General features: G+C 37.4%; 1 protein-coding gene across 1 annotated transcript in view; it reads left to right on the forward strand.

The window, feature by feature from the left end:
• Positions 1-15,755, forward strand: part of LOC131926922 (junctophilin-3-like) — a 36,135-nt gene extending 20,380 nt beyond the window's left edge. The window contains 3 exon segments of the mRNA XM_059282515.1: positions 4,212-4,330; positions 6,014-7,062; positions 9,165-15,755. Of these exon segments, the coding sequence (XP_059138498.1) occupies positions 4,212-4,330; positions 6,014-7,062; positions 9,165-9,251 (1,255 nt within the window). The 3' untranslated portion in view covers positions 9,252-15,755.
• The last annotated feature ends 162 nt before the right edge of the window (positions 15,756-15,917 follow it).

Genomic DNA, 15,917 nt, shown 5'->3' on the forward strand with positions numbered 1-15,917 from the left:
CTTCAGCCCCTCCCCCGAGTTCTGCGACGTTTGGACTATGAGCACCCACCCCCCCACCCCACCCCCCAACCCTAGTTCTGCGACGTTTGGGCTATGAGCATTCCCCCCCCCCACCCCACCCCCAACCCTAGTTCTGCGACGTTTGGGCTATGAGCCCCCCCCCCCCCGAGACCACAGCCGAGTGGTCCCAAAAAAACATGTCCCAAGTGGTCAGTGTTACAATATATTACTCCCCTCCCACCCCTCTGTCTGTATTCCACCCCCCCCCCCCCACTGGCCAAACATGTGGACTGATGTTTTACCCATTTGTCTCTTCCATTGTTTGCTAGAAGATGAGTTGTGTTGATGATTATAATTGTAAAACGTATGTGCAGTTTGTTGGTTAAGCGCAGATTGATAAATAGCTGCTTATCGTAATGACATGCGTTGGGCTCACAAGTTGATGAATAGCCACAGTCTGGTAAATAGGGAATAAGGGGAAGAGTGTAGAGGTGGGTGTGGGGGTGAAGTGGGGGGTGGGGGTGTAAATCGGAGATTTCTATTTTTTTCTCCAATCTTGTCTTTTCTAGAGATAAAGTGCAATTGTTATGCTGAACAAACGAGATTCGATTTGACACCTCTACTCACCACCCATCCCACACCTACACCCCCAACCCACCTACTCCCACCCCACATACTCCCCACATCCTCCCCCCCCACCCCACATCCTCCCCCCCACCCCACATACTCCCCCCACCCCACATACTCCCCCCACCCCACATACTCCCCCTACCCCGCATAACCCCCCCCCACCCAACATACCCCCCCACCCCCTGCCACCACCAGATTCCAGAGATGGTTCCTGTGTTTGTTCCGCTACGGACCATGTGACATAAGATCACGTGATTGTTCATAGCCATAACTAGGCGTACAATAACCTCCACTAATCAAACAATACTTTCCACCAATCACTCAAACAATACCCTCCACCAATCATTCAAACAATACCCTCCACCAATCACTCAAACAATACCCTCCACCAATCACTCAAACAATAACCTCCACCAATCATTCAAACAATACCCTCCACCAATCACTCAAACAATACCCTCCACCAATCACTCAAACAATAACCTCCACCAATCATTCAAACAATACCCTCTACCAATCACTCAAACAATACCCTCCACCAATCATTCAAACAATACCCTCCACCAATCACTCAAACAATACCCTCCACCAATCATTCAAACAATACCCTCCACCAATCACTCAAACAATACCCTCCACCAATCACACAAACAATACCCTCCACCAATACCCTCCACCAATCAAAAGGTCTATACCTCACGTAATAACATAACCGAACATAAAATGTGCATGTCCCACGTACATAAGCAAGTGTACAAATCCTATGCCACGCAGTCACTTAATGCCACAGCTATGGAAGAATCAACCTGGCTAGTTCAGTGCCCGATGTCTGCCTCCACCCTACCCCCCCCCCTCCCCTCACACACACAACGTAAGAAGACGCATGAATTGTTCCCGATACAACGAACATACATCGCCACGCCGGAGTTCTGTTACATGACTTGTTATATCTAAGTGTATTGGGTACTGGGGGGGGGGGGTGCGGGTGTGAGGGAGGGAGGAGGGGGTGGTGTAGGGTAGGGTGAGGCGATGGAGAGATTGTGTGAGTGAGCAGTAGCGAGCAGGAGAATTATGGGCTACGTCGGGTGGAGGGTGAGGGTGAGATAGGGTGTTAGGAATGAGGAAAGGGGGAGGGGGAATTATAGACGAGAGAGAGGGAGTGATGAGGGAGGTACTCTGGACCGGCATGGGTTTGATGATGTAGGTTTATTCTCCGGAACCGTGTTACAAATGAGAGATACTCACGATCATTTTGAGGGAGAAAAAAAATGTTATCTGAAAACGTATGTGAAGAGATAGAAAGAGAGATAGAAAGAGAGATAGCAAGAGAGGTAGATGTTATGGTTTCACCTCTGAGAGATAAGCCGTAACATACCTGCAGTCTGGGAACATGAAAACATTATGACTCGATGATAGGTCGCAGGTTTTCCTAGCTAGTTGCTTCTTCTTCTGCGATCCTTGGGGCTATTACACAACATGTATTCATTGTACGGTTTTATTGTACGACTATATGATAGGCTTTGCTCAGTTATCCCATGATGGGCTTATTTCATTTATTCCTTGATAAGTTTACTAAACTTATCTTATGATAGGCTTTCACTTATCCCAGGGTAGGCTTGGCTTATTTATCCGATGATATTCTTAGTCCACTTATCCCATGTTTCTTATATATTTTTTAACGACCATTACACAAGAAGGTGGAAGGAAAAAACACGCACACCAAACCCTTGTTATTAAGTACTTTAGCACCCACACGCAAAAATAGACTTGCTCTCATTAGATGACCATTCAACCGTGACGTGTACAGGTGTAAGAATCCCACGTGATCGTGTTTTAACTGCCTGTGCTCGGCAGCGCCAATGCTAATTAAGCTCCTAATTAATAGTTTGACTAATGTACCTACGAGGTCTTACCTCCGAAGCGCCAGTCACAGGTAACATAAAACATGATACACCAACCTGTATTTATCGTAGTAAAGTTCCTTTTCAAACCTGACGGTCTATGGGACAAGTGAAGTAGAATTCACTTGTTTCTGTGACCTCGACATATGAAGAGATAGTGTGGTCAGCACTATACCCAGCCGCCTTTACTTTCCCTAACGTGAGTTTAGGTACCCATCAGAGTTGGGTGGTATTTATCGTAGACTGGTGTCAAATGTGACTGCTCTGTCGAGATACTCGTCAAAAGTTCACTTATTTTTTTATATTCTGGCAAAGCTTCTATCGAGGTTTGGGCGCCCATTAACTTCAATTACCTGGCAAACCTTTTCTAATCCCATCCATCAATTAATATTTTTATTACCTGGTAAACTTCTTCTCAAAATTTTACTCACTCATTGATTTCTTTTACCCGGTAAACTTTTAACAATATTTTTGTTGTTGCCTTCATCTTTAGTTAATATGCATTTTATTTATTTTTCTTACTTGGCAACATGTTCCTATTATTTGGCCCGAATATTTGTCTTACCTGGCAACTTTCCTTACTCTTGCCCATCCACCTCTCTCTCTACCTGGCATATTAATGCTAATCAGATGATCTTGTCTGATTCTCCAGCTCCGAATATAAATTCTTCCGCTTATCAGAAACACACACACAACTATATTTTATAACACTATTACATCTCTGGGATGTGTAGGGGTGGTTTACAGTCAGAACATTTAAGGCAGCTTCACATGTCATGCAATTCCAATGAAAATGTTCTACTATACGTCGTGTACGAGATACTCTTTGAACGAATAAGACGGTTTTACGCTTGTTGGAGTTCTTATAAGCTTTTTAGACCAATGTTTCTTCAGCATTGTACTCTTTTGTTTGAAGCATTGTATGTGTTATGTTAGTTAACGTGATTAGCCCTTGTCCTAGAATTATGTATTTCACTCAGTGGTCCATTGTGTATTGCTTCATGTTGCTGCAAAGACACAATTCCTATACTTACACACATGCGTGTGTATATATATATATATATATATATATATATATATATATATATATATATATATATATATATATATATATATATATATACGTAAACTAACAATTCATAGGTTTGACATTATGGGCTGTAATTTAGCCCATGTTCACCACTAGAAAATCTTACCATTGTACCTGTGTCTTCTGCCCTGATGGGTACCTGACAATTTCGGGGAAAGCAGAAACAGCAAGACATTCTGCTGGGCAAGCAAATACTTCCAATGCCGAGGTTAAAAAAACAAGTTAACTCTACCTTATCTGCCGTGTGGAGTTTCATGTCTGACCCCCGATGACCCCACAAACCCTACTGTTAGATCCTCATCTTTGACCCCACTATGTAGACACACCAAGTGGTATACCACTACTAGTTGACCCCTTTCGACTGACTCCTATTGATTGACCCCCCGCCCCCACCTATTGACCCCCCCCCCTTGATTGCCCCCCTCACCTATCGACCCCTACTGACCCCTCACCTATCGACCCCTACTGACACCCCCCACCTATTGACCCCTACTGTTGGGCCCCTTACTGATTGACCCCCGCTGACCCCTACAACTTGAACCCCACCCTCCTATCGACCCCAACTAACCAGCCACTTCTCTCCCCCACAGGATGGCCAACGCACGAGCTAAGGCAGAGGCGGCGGACCTGGCAGCCGACAGGGCCCAGAACGACAGCGACATCGCCAGGTTGAAAGCCAAAGAGTACGCCCCTGAGTTCCATCAGCCAGGTAACTAACTCTTACATCTCTTACATCTCTTACATTTTGGCTCTTACATGGCATATATATATATATATATATATATATATATATATATATATATATATATATATATATATATGCCATGTAAGAGCCAAAATGTAATATATATATATATATATATGCCACGGTAATGTCAGGGTAATGTCTAGAAAAATGTACTGTATAACTTGAAATAACATGTTAATTCCTATACGAGGTCAGGACCAACATTAAAAAAATGTCGTGTTGATATCAAATTATCGTATAATGGGTGCAGCTGGGCAACAGTTTCATAATTCTACCCTCCCCTCTACTGCCTGAGCCAATCAACATATCTACTGGGGCAGGCCGGGATGGGTAGTCTGGTACTAGGGAGTTTCTTGCTTCCTCCGTACAAGGCTGTCGTCAGTCCGAGGCTGTCCTCAGTTCGAGGCTGACCGCAGTTAGAGTCTGTCCTCAGTTTAAGAATGTCCTCAGTTTGATGCTGTCCTCAGTTCGAGGCTGACCGCAGTTAGAGTCTGTCCTCAGTTTAAGAATGTCCTCAGTTTGAGGCTGACGTCAGTTTGAAGCTGTCCTCAGTTCAAGGCTGCCCTCAATTCGAGGGTTTCCTCAGTTTGAAGCTGTTGTTAATTTGAAGTTGTCCTTATGTCGAAGCTGTCCTCAATTCGAGGCTGTCCTCAGTTCGAGGCTGTCCTCAGTTTGAAGTTGTCCTCAGTTTGAAGCTGTCCTTATGTCGAAGCTGTCCTCAATTCGAGGCTGACCTGTACCCCAGTATACATGAACTAACGAGCTGGTTTGCGCATGTCAACGGTACAGATCAACAAGCATGATTGGCGCGTGCTGGACTCATTAAATGGCAGGGATGTACCTGACATTTATTCCAGCAGTGCCGAGCTTTTAAGCCGTCAGCCCGAGTGCCAGACTTTACCCAGACAGAAGATACCCAGCGGGTTGAATGAACGCTGCATCAAACAAACAGATCCCCTAATACACCCGTCTGACGGTTGGGACATTTAACACAAGCTCATTAATATATTCAATGACGTGTCTTTGTTAGGGTTAACTCATCCTTACTCATTCGATTTTTTTTTTACAAATCTGGCATCAACGTTTGCTAATTGGTTTGGACTAATTAACTGGAGAATTCGTAATACCACATCAAGCGGAAGGAATGTTGAAGTTTCTTAGCTTTGAAAAACATTCCACTCGTGATTAATATATTTTACAACAAATAGATAATGAAAGTTGCAAAATTAATTATTTCGCTATACGGATGTAAGCACCACTGTAAACAACACATACAAATACATCAACACTAGTGTATGTGCATATGTCGCTAAATGTATACGGCGTCTCTATTAGAGGCTACCACTGTCGGTTAATGTCTTAATGTAAGGTTTCATGTTGATAAACTGTTGATACAGTCTTAAGTTTTCAAGTTACCCTTTTGGGCATAGCAGATGAAGTAGAGTTCATCTATATCTGTTGCCTCGGTATTTAAAGGGATAGTGTGAGTTGTGTTTGTGTCAACACATTGTGTAGCAACTAGCCTTTATTTTACCGACATCAGCAAATTTACATTTACTAGATTGAATTATGTGAAGGTTAAATTAAAAAAAAATTAATTATGTAAACCTGCTAATGAGCGAATGTTAACGACTCTTCCACTAGGTACTGACGTGATGAAGAAGCACTTGGAAAACAATGAGATGGAGTACGACTTCAGCCACGTGACTGGGATGGCCAATCACCAGCCTTACAGATCCAAATCCCTGAACACCCCGCACGGACAGTCCAACTACGAGGGGCAGGACCCCAGCGGACTGTCGGCACTCGCCGCCCTCCACGGCGACGCCGGGGGCCACCGCACGCCAAACGACTACAGCCACCATCAGCAACTGCTCATCATGCCTGGCGGGCCGGGCGGGCCGGGGGGCAACGACCTGCAGGTCAGCCAGCACTCCCGGAGCCCTTCCCTCAAAGTACGACGGTACAGCTTCCTCGCCGGGTCTCGCCGCGGACGAGGCTTCAGCGAGATCTTCAATTCTACCATTCTCAACGATCACTTCGATCAGTACACCGCAGCGGACAGCGGCATTGGCGGGGACAGCCTAGGCACTCTCAACACCACCACCACCAGTAACAACCGCAACAACAACCCGCACAGCCACAGCAACCACAACCCGCGCATGCGCCAACCGTCAACAAACCCTTCCCCGGATTCCGGCGTCTCGGACACGATGGACGAAGAACTGAGCAAGACAAAGTCCCTACAGAGGAGGCGGACCATGCCGTGTATCGTCAACGACACAAACGCTATCAAAAATGTGGATCTGGCTGTGGGCAAACAGAAGATGATTGAACGGGAGACGGCGCACAGCAGCGAGAACCTGACGAGCCAAAACCCGGAGACATTCATCATCGAGAACGGCATTAGGAAGAGGATCCAGGCCGAGGTGCATTCAAACTCGAGCAAAACACCAATGCCGCTTCCAAAGGAATACAAATTCGTGGACACTCCAAAACTGACGGGTTTGCCCGCCGGGGCGGACATTCGTGGAAGTCTTCCAGACCTTAAAAACGTCACGGCCGTGAAGCCCATGTCGCGGAGGGAGGCGTATCAGCTGGGCAATGCCAGGAGGGAGGAGATCCGGCGCCTGCAAGAGCTGGCAGAGAGGAGGCGACAGGGAGACATGTCGGTCATTCTCGGAGACGTTCGGGTGAGTACAGCAGCACTTTTGGTTTCATTTTGACGCCTCGTCGCTTCCCTTTTGTGTTCAAGACGCATGGAGCAAGTAAGGTAGAGTTATATGTTTCAATTACCTCGGCATACAAGGGGATAGTGTGGTCAGCACTATGCCCAGCCATCTTTGTTTCCCTAACGTGAGTCAGGTACCCATTAGAGCTGGGTGAACTCAGCGACGTTCTACAGACACAAGCCCAGGATCCGTTTTTTTTTTCCATTATTTCTACAATTATTGTAAGCTAATATTTCACTACAATTATTGTAAGCTAATATTTTACTACAATTATTGTAAGCCAATAATTTACTACAATTATTGTAAGCCTATATTTTTGTTTTCAAATGAAACCCATTCGTCTAAAATGTAGCAATTTTTTTTTTTCTTTTAACATAACATACTAATGAAGAAAAGTATCCTGAATATCGAAGATATTAGATAATCATTTCGATGAGGAGACTTGATTTATAAATGACGTCATCAAGTTTTAACGGATTTAATCTCCCCACCTATTATCAAAATGAAAATAAAGGACCCGACCCTGAAACCCATTAAAATTATCGTAAAGCTCCACTTACCTGTAACTTACTAAAATATTCTGACATATTTACATTATAAATCTCTCTTACACTACATATGTCATTACTACCCTATATGAGACACCCACCCTTAATCAGCGAATTGTCAAGACTCATAACTGCACCACTCCCCCCACCACACCCACCCACCATCACTAACTATTCGAGTGGCAGTATATTTGGTAGAACACTTTATCATATCTTTCAATGTTCACATTCATTTTTCCCTGAATTAACGGAATATAACACCATGAATCAGTAAGTTTGTGACGTAGTTAAAATGCGAAGAAAATTCACATCAAAATGTTTCGCAATGCCAATTATAAATAATAATCATAAATTTAGATGCGAGTAAACAGATACACGCTATTTATTAGGTATTCCAGTATTTCTTACAATATATTGTTTAATGAATAAACAAATATACTCTAGGCCTATTATGTAGGACTATAACAATGCATTGTTTAATATGTATATGTAAACAAATATACTGCATTATGTGTGGCTTAATACAATAGTTATTAATTAGCAAATATAATGTAGGTCATATTATGTACACCTGCCTATATTCTATAACAATGCATTGTTTGATATGTAAACAATATAATGTATTATGTGTCAACCTATAACAATACATTATTTAAAAATAGGCTTAATAATTTTCCAGAGAAGGGATGGGGAACACACTTATAAAAGTATATATTTTCTATATAAATTATAATTCATGGGAGGGGGGAGCAGTAGACATCCTTTGGGGGTGTCTAATGTTGATCAGGCTCAATTTATACTTTAGGTGAGAAATGATGTTTAAAAAGGAGAGGGGTAGTGTTATAGAGAGGTTTGTCATTTGGTGGGGGGGGGGGGGGAGTTCTGTCCTATAATTAGGATCATAACCTAACTGAGGCCCACTTAGTGTAGGCTAAGTACCTGGAAAATCTTGAGATCATATACATTAGTATGTTATTGGTTTGTGTTAAATAGAAATATGTCCTCAGGTTTTCTATAAAGTGATACTTACCACACATGGTTTTGCTACAACTTTAACACTTTATAGCCTAATAGTTTATAAACCCTGCTGCAATAAAAAAAAATATTTAAATATAATTTTATCAAATGATAAATATTCTAGTTTTATACTTTTAATAATGTGAAAACTGCTAATTATTTAGTGTAACAATTTTATTGTAAGTGTACCACACAATATTTTTACAATGAAATATGAAAAATTACCAATTATTAGGATGTGCATAGAGAAAGAAAAAATTGACTTTTTTTTTTAAAGCATCGCTTAACTGAGTAGGGCCTGTTAGCAGAATAAATTATAAAAAGCAATAAATTATAAAAGAGGAAAGTTTTTAGAAATTAAATAGGCCTATTCAATTTATTATCAGTCTTTCTTCAGAGTTTCATTTTAAAGTAATTTTAGTTTGTTGTTTTTTTTAAATCATTTTGTTAAGTTTTCATGGAAGTTTATCTTTGACCTTGTATTTTCCTTTACTGCAGGACTGGTGCCAAGAAAGACAACTCCTTGTCCTAGTCATAGCCCTGAACCTGAGTCTAGCAACAATGTTCTTCAACCTGCTCTCGTGAAACAGGCGTCTCTATCTCTAGGAGTCTTGTCCAGATCTAACCCCCGCTTCTTCCTGCCCACCACACATGGTACGGCATCATCGATTGGCTGGCTTCCCAGGTCCCTAAGTGGGACAGCCACTCAGAAGACACGGTGCAAGCTTGCTGGCCTAACAAAGACAGTCAACTTTTTTCTTTGGATTAGATGGGAGGTTCCTGACGGAGATCTCAGAGTAAACAAAAGCATTAAACCTGTACATACAGCTATGTTGTGAAAGATTGTAGAAAACAAAATCTTTATTTTAACCCCCAAAAGTCTTTACCTAAATAGAAAACAAATGTTTTTATCCATTTATTTGTCCTTCAAGAACATATAAAGAAAATGCAAAGGTCCCATAATGTATTCTCCCAGATATGACTTAAACCAGATTTTAGAATCTAACCTCAAGATATGGAAAATATCAGTTTAAATGAAGAGAGAAACATATTTACATTGAATGGAATCTTAAACACAAAGGATGTTTCTCTAATAACTGTAAAAGTTGTGAACAGTTTGCTTACTCATAGAAGAAAAGCATTGAGGGAATTTCTGTACTGATCTGTGAGCTTTAGAATAAACAATAACACATGGACAAAGTAAGATTTTTACCTTTAAACAGTTTTTCAACTAAACTGTGTCTTTTTCTAATTTTTTTAATCTCAGATTTTTTTCTAATAAACTTTGTAGACTAGCATAACCCACTTGTGTACTTGATGAACTCTTTGTTGAAGGAAGGAAACATTCACCAATCTTTTCCAAAAGTGGATTGCAGCTGAACTATTGTTTCGAGGTTTCGACATGATGAGTGGCGAAGAATTACATCTGGAGAAAACAGTTTACAGATGTGTTGAGCCTGTTGTATTTATAGAGTTTATTAAAATCATGCACTCTTCTGCAGCAAAGACTCAAACATCAAAACACTGTTGCTAAATCAAAGGCAACTTTCAGTGTTTCGAATTCAAATAATGTTCAAATTAATGCAACAGATTTGAACATATATGGAGAGATTTTTGTAATGTCTGCTATAATTATTTAATCCCTTCCTGTTCTGATTTCTCAGAGTTATGTAACTTTTATTAACTTATTAAACAGGCAGAAATCAAAGATTTTGATTTGTAATTATTTACAAATAACAAATCATCACATAGTTCATTATTTTGGTGTGATCGATTTAAGCTAAACCAACTTTGTGACGATTTAAAATTATTGGTTGATGTCGATTTACACAATTTTTTAAATAATTTTATTTCAAACAACTGAAATTTTTTTTTAATACTAGACCTAGTCCAGCAGTTATAAATTTTATCTATCTTAAAAATCATCTCAAGGAGTTTTTTTTTAGTATTTTTTAAAGCATTCAGCAGATGAACCAATGAGCTAAGGTGGAGCCAGTGCCCATGAAAGATGTCTTGCAAACTTTTTCTACTTTCTAGATGTACCATGGCAAGTTTGGGTAGAACACACTAAGTAGATTTATATCGACAACCTGCAAACACACACATTTATATCAATCTTCATCAAGTCATAACTGCATCTAATCAAAACCCAAAATAAACTCACAGCTGTATACATTAATAAAAATCTAATTAATCTTGTTCTAAAACTAAATTTACTCATCCATCTTAATATTAATTTAAAAAATGAGGTTCTATAAAATATTTATAAATTATAATGATCAAGAGCATGCACCGCTCTTTGCCAAATAAAATGTTTAAATTTCTTCGCTATTTAAAAAGTTTGTCTCTTCATCATAAAACTTGACTCAGGAAGTTAAATATTTCCACCATTTAACTGCATTTTACTCTCTAGAGATTTGGCATTTCATTTATTTTAAAATTAGGATTTTGTTTTATTTTTCATAATTAAAAATGTAAATATATCCAAAAGTAAGTGTGATATTTCTAACTTATTTTCATTGCTGCATCATAAATCAAAGCAGGCAGTATAATTTTTGAAAATTTAACTATAGAAAACAATTACTTTTAACATCAATATATACTTGTACACCAAGAAAGAATTATTTTTAAATTTAAATACACATTTTTCTGAAAAAAAAAAGTTATTATTAATATCAGAGATTAGACTTTGGTTGAAAAAAAGATGCAAAGAGAAACTAAATGTATCAAATTTTATTCGAATCTTTTGCCTCAAATTTGTGATAATATAAAGTGCCTCTCATGTAGTTTGCTTTTTTAGATTGTAGGTAGCCTCCATATTGTTTTTAGATTTAAAGACCTCAAGCTGTACTGCTTTGATCATTTGTTTCTTTATTTTATTCCATCTTATATTATGTTCCCTATTTTTAGATCATATCACAGAAAAGTTCATTAAATATTTTTAAATTTTTCAAAATATTTTTGTTGTCAAAATGATTACAAACTTGGATGAAAAATAAAATTGTAGTTTTCATAAAATGTATTTTAATAATTTAAAAATTGTCACAACGTTTTAATAACTCTTTTAATTTCTTATGGATTTATTTCAATTAGTGAACATTTATTATACGTAATGAAAAAAAGGCTTTTTTTTAACGTAGTAAACAATTTAAAGTTTAATTTAGTCATATTTGTTTATTAAATCTAAAAGATGTGGATTTTTTTTTAAATATTTAAATCAATATTTTACAAGACCATTTAATTTCACTAAAATTAAAAACGTAAGAGAATTAAAAATAATTAATTTAAACTATTTAGTCTTAGTAGCTTTATTAAAGCTTTCTGAAATCAAATAGATCTAGATACTCAGTGTTTTCTACATCATGGGCCTATCATAGCTAATGTTATCTTTCATTAAGTTTGATGACACTTTTTGTTGTACAAACATTTTGAGTTTTACCATCATGTGTAGATTTTCTTTGTTATTAATTTTATTTTGTTTTGTGCAGTTGGTTTGCTTTTTTATGCAGTCAAGCAATGATTTATTTGTTTGTCTGTTTGTTCTTCATGGTAAAAACTGCTCTACCATCTGTCCGGTATATTTAATGGCACCTGTTAACAATGGGAAAATGTTGCTGTTTTTTTTTTTTTTTTGATGCTAAAGCTCAGCCTAGGCGTCTAGCATTTTAAGCTCATCTCAATCTCATGTTAGATTCTGGCCACATCTTTTTTGTTTGAGGTGCTTGTTGACTGTTTAAATATTGAGTATACTTTAAATGAAAACCTGCCAAATTTTGAAAGTAGAAATATTTGTGTTTAATTTTGTCAAACATTCAGTTGTAATATTTTAACTTGTCTTTTTCTGATTGATTCCCATATAAGTAATTTTAAAACAAAATACATTTTCATTTTTTTTTACAATCCTACATTTTAAATAATAAAATCGAAACAAAAGTTAACTTAATGTAATATACTATTGTAATATGATTTTAACTTACATCTTCTATTTTTAACTATTCATGGAATAATTTATTTATGGTCAAAGATATTTATTTAATAATTACACTCTACAAGGGATTGCTGCAATATAAATATTATAAGGAAAAAAATCAAGTGAGTTTTGTACATAGTTGACCTTTGACCCTCAATTCATTCATACAAGGCAACCATTGTTGATCATATAGAAAAAACTCTATCTATCCTCAGTTGCAATATTACCCCCAGAGGAGCGGATTGTGATTTCCTAATGTGATACTGAGATTAGAAATATTCACCTCTGTTATAGAAATGTTATGGGAATTTGTATGTTACCATGGAGTTTGTCGTCCCCGCAAAACATACGCGCGATGAATATTAAATTTTTTCCCAATTCACTTTTTAAAAGACTTGAGCTATTCACTTTATTGACCTCATGTTTCTCTGATGTGGATGATGTTTCAGTATCATGCTGTCATTCCCTGTAATCTGCCGATAAGCCTTTCTGGCAATTTCTTTTTTGTTTACACAAACACAAAAAAAAACTGGCACAATCATAAATCATATTTTTTAAGTCCTTGTCAAGGCTGTCTATCTTATGTAGTCTATTATTTAACTAGTTTTTTTTATGCTATTATATTTAAATTGATTAACCATTTTGTTGATTTGAAAAAAACTTTACTTATTGTATAATTGCTAACCATTTTCTTGCTCTCCAGTATTTTGAGTAAATACACTTGTTTTTTTTTGCATTTGGAATCAGACATTCTGAACATGCAATATTATAGTGTTGACCTCATTTCATTTATAAACTGTGACCAAGCTCACTCGCATTTACTCTCATAACAGAGCATGAAAGTACTTTAAGCAAGTACTGCAGTACTTTTCATTCTGCTATAGTACCGGTTCCTGTATAAATCAACCATTGCACTAGATTTGCTAGTTCCTGTATACAATCTTTTTTTATTTTGTCTTTTTATTTTTAATTTGTCATACAGTAATTCTTCAAACGAAGAAAACACAAAAATCCCCTTTTATTATGAATATACCCACCTGTCCTTGTGATGATAAACAAATGCCTTGCTTGTCTTGTTCATGAACATTTTTCTTTTACATGAGACAGTCTGCTTGATTTAGGAGGCTGAAGAATCTTGAGTTCTTTGGTTGTCTGCACATGTATATTTTTTAACGATAATGTTTAGATTTTCCCACAATGCCTCATTTAGCTCATTTCTATTTAAGATTAACACATAAAGTCTTAATTTATTTCCCCAATGATATTGTTTCATTGTATCATCCTTTGTGTGGTTTGAGAATAATATTATTAGTTGCCTTTTCAAAATCAAGTGTTTTTTTTCTCTAGAAATTCTTTGTTTTTATTTTTTCCAAATTTTCACCTAAATTTTCACCTTATGACTTACAGCAATTTTATTTAACAAAAGACACTAGTTATATTGATACTCATAGTAATCCTGAAAGTTGTATTAGTTAAAAAAAAATTCACATAAAAAGATTGAACTATACATCTACATCTCCTAAGATTTTTCTAAAACTAGAAAATGGTTACTGAGATCTACTTGAGTTTATGTTAAGATTACTGGACTGATATGGTTGGAGAATATGCACTAGTACGTTGTGTAAAAGAAATAAAGCAATAGTTTGACTGGAATGTATGGTGTGTACTGTGTTAATGTGCGTAAATGCTACTGTGCTGAAGACTGGTGTATTTGAGCAACAACTTCCAACAAATTCTCCAACAGGTGTGCACCCCCTATTACACAAGTCGACCAACCATTAAAACAGATTAACTTTATTTTTAACCACATTCAATACAAAAAAAAAAATTAATGATTTTTATGTTCTGTGAATGAACACATTTGAAAGCTGTTTAGGGCAGAGTTGTAAATAAGTGCGTGTTGTTTAGCCTATGGTTGCCTCAATTCCATTTTCACCTATAAGTTATTAATGTAGACTATATCATTAGCACCCAATCAGTTATTGTTTTAATTAAGTTCTTAAGCACCCCGTTAGTTACTGTTCTAATTCAAGTCAGTAGCACCCCCTTCAGTTATGTTCTAATTCAGGTATCAGCAGGTCTGTTTCACCTAACATTCTGAGCCCTTCTAGTAATGGAATTAAAAACACTTCAAACCTATTTTTAAACAACCTGTAGCCCTTGAAACCGTCAGAAATCTACTGAAATAATCCCACAATACTAAACCAGACCAACACCCTCTTTAAAATGTTATATATTGGAAAAGCTGCTAGTGACAAAGTATTTGGCAGTGTTCAAACAACAGAGGAAAGAAAGGGTCAAATTTTGTTCTAATGTCATTAGGGAATGGGTCAAGGTTGATAGCTGTGACAGGTCAGGTGTGAGCTGAATTGTGTGGAGTCAGCTGATTTCTCACCCATGTGTGAGAGACAGAAATAAACAAAACACTTTCCATTGTAAATATTTTATTCAAGCCAAAACACAGGCCTGGAGTAAAAAGCTGAGAAAATCTACGGCTCCATCTTAGTCTTAAAGTTAAGTCTTACACATGTATGACAAAACTAAGCCTTATATCCAGCTTAACAATTTATTTTAAAATAGCTCACACTAGAATGACTAATGTTATTTAATCGATTAATCTCACAAAAATGCTTAGACTTGTAGCGTAAGTTTGACCAAACTCTAAGCAATAATATTTAATGTAATAAATGCCTATATAGTTAAACAAAAATGTTTCCCAGTTGTGAAAAAAAAACACTAACCCACTTCATGCTCGCTTAACAAACCAGATGTAAAAATAGCCTGTGCTCATCTAGTGAAGGCCCAGAAAGCCTGTACTAATCCCATCAAATAAACCTGTCCTACTGTTAACATTTGCCTCAGTTTCATTTCAAAGTGTGAATGTCCATCCAATTGTGACAAGTCTGGGGTTTCCACCACTGATTATAAGTGAATACAATTAATCTCAAGTTACCATAGTCTAGGTTAAATAAAACCCAAACTTCAGGTGGCTATCAGACATTAGGGTGATGGTAACAAATTTACTTCCCTTGTGTAAATAGAGAGGGAGAACAACTTTAGACAAACTAGTTGACATCAGTCAATGCAAAACACAAAAACAGTCATAAATTGTTAGTTGTTCATAGAGGTGATATAAAATATCTACTTTAAAAATGTACTAAATTTATTAGTATGTTTGGAGAAATAAACGATGCCCTGTAGACAATAGTAAAAATAAAGGGGTCTAACTCTAACCATAAATGGCACAAACGTGGTGATATTTTACTTTATAAAACAGTCAC

The sequence above is a fragment of the Physella acuta genome, unplaced genomic scaffold, assembly GCF_028476545.2.
Source record: "Physella acuta isolate Inbredline_101_S28 unplaced genomic scaffold, ASM2847654v3 ptg001351l, whole genome shotgun sequence".
Classification (NCBI taxonomy): domain Eukaryota; kingdom Metazoa; phylum Mollusca; class Gastropoda; family Physidae; genus Physella; species Physella acuta.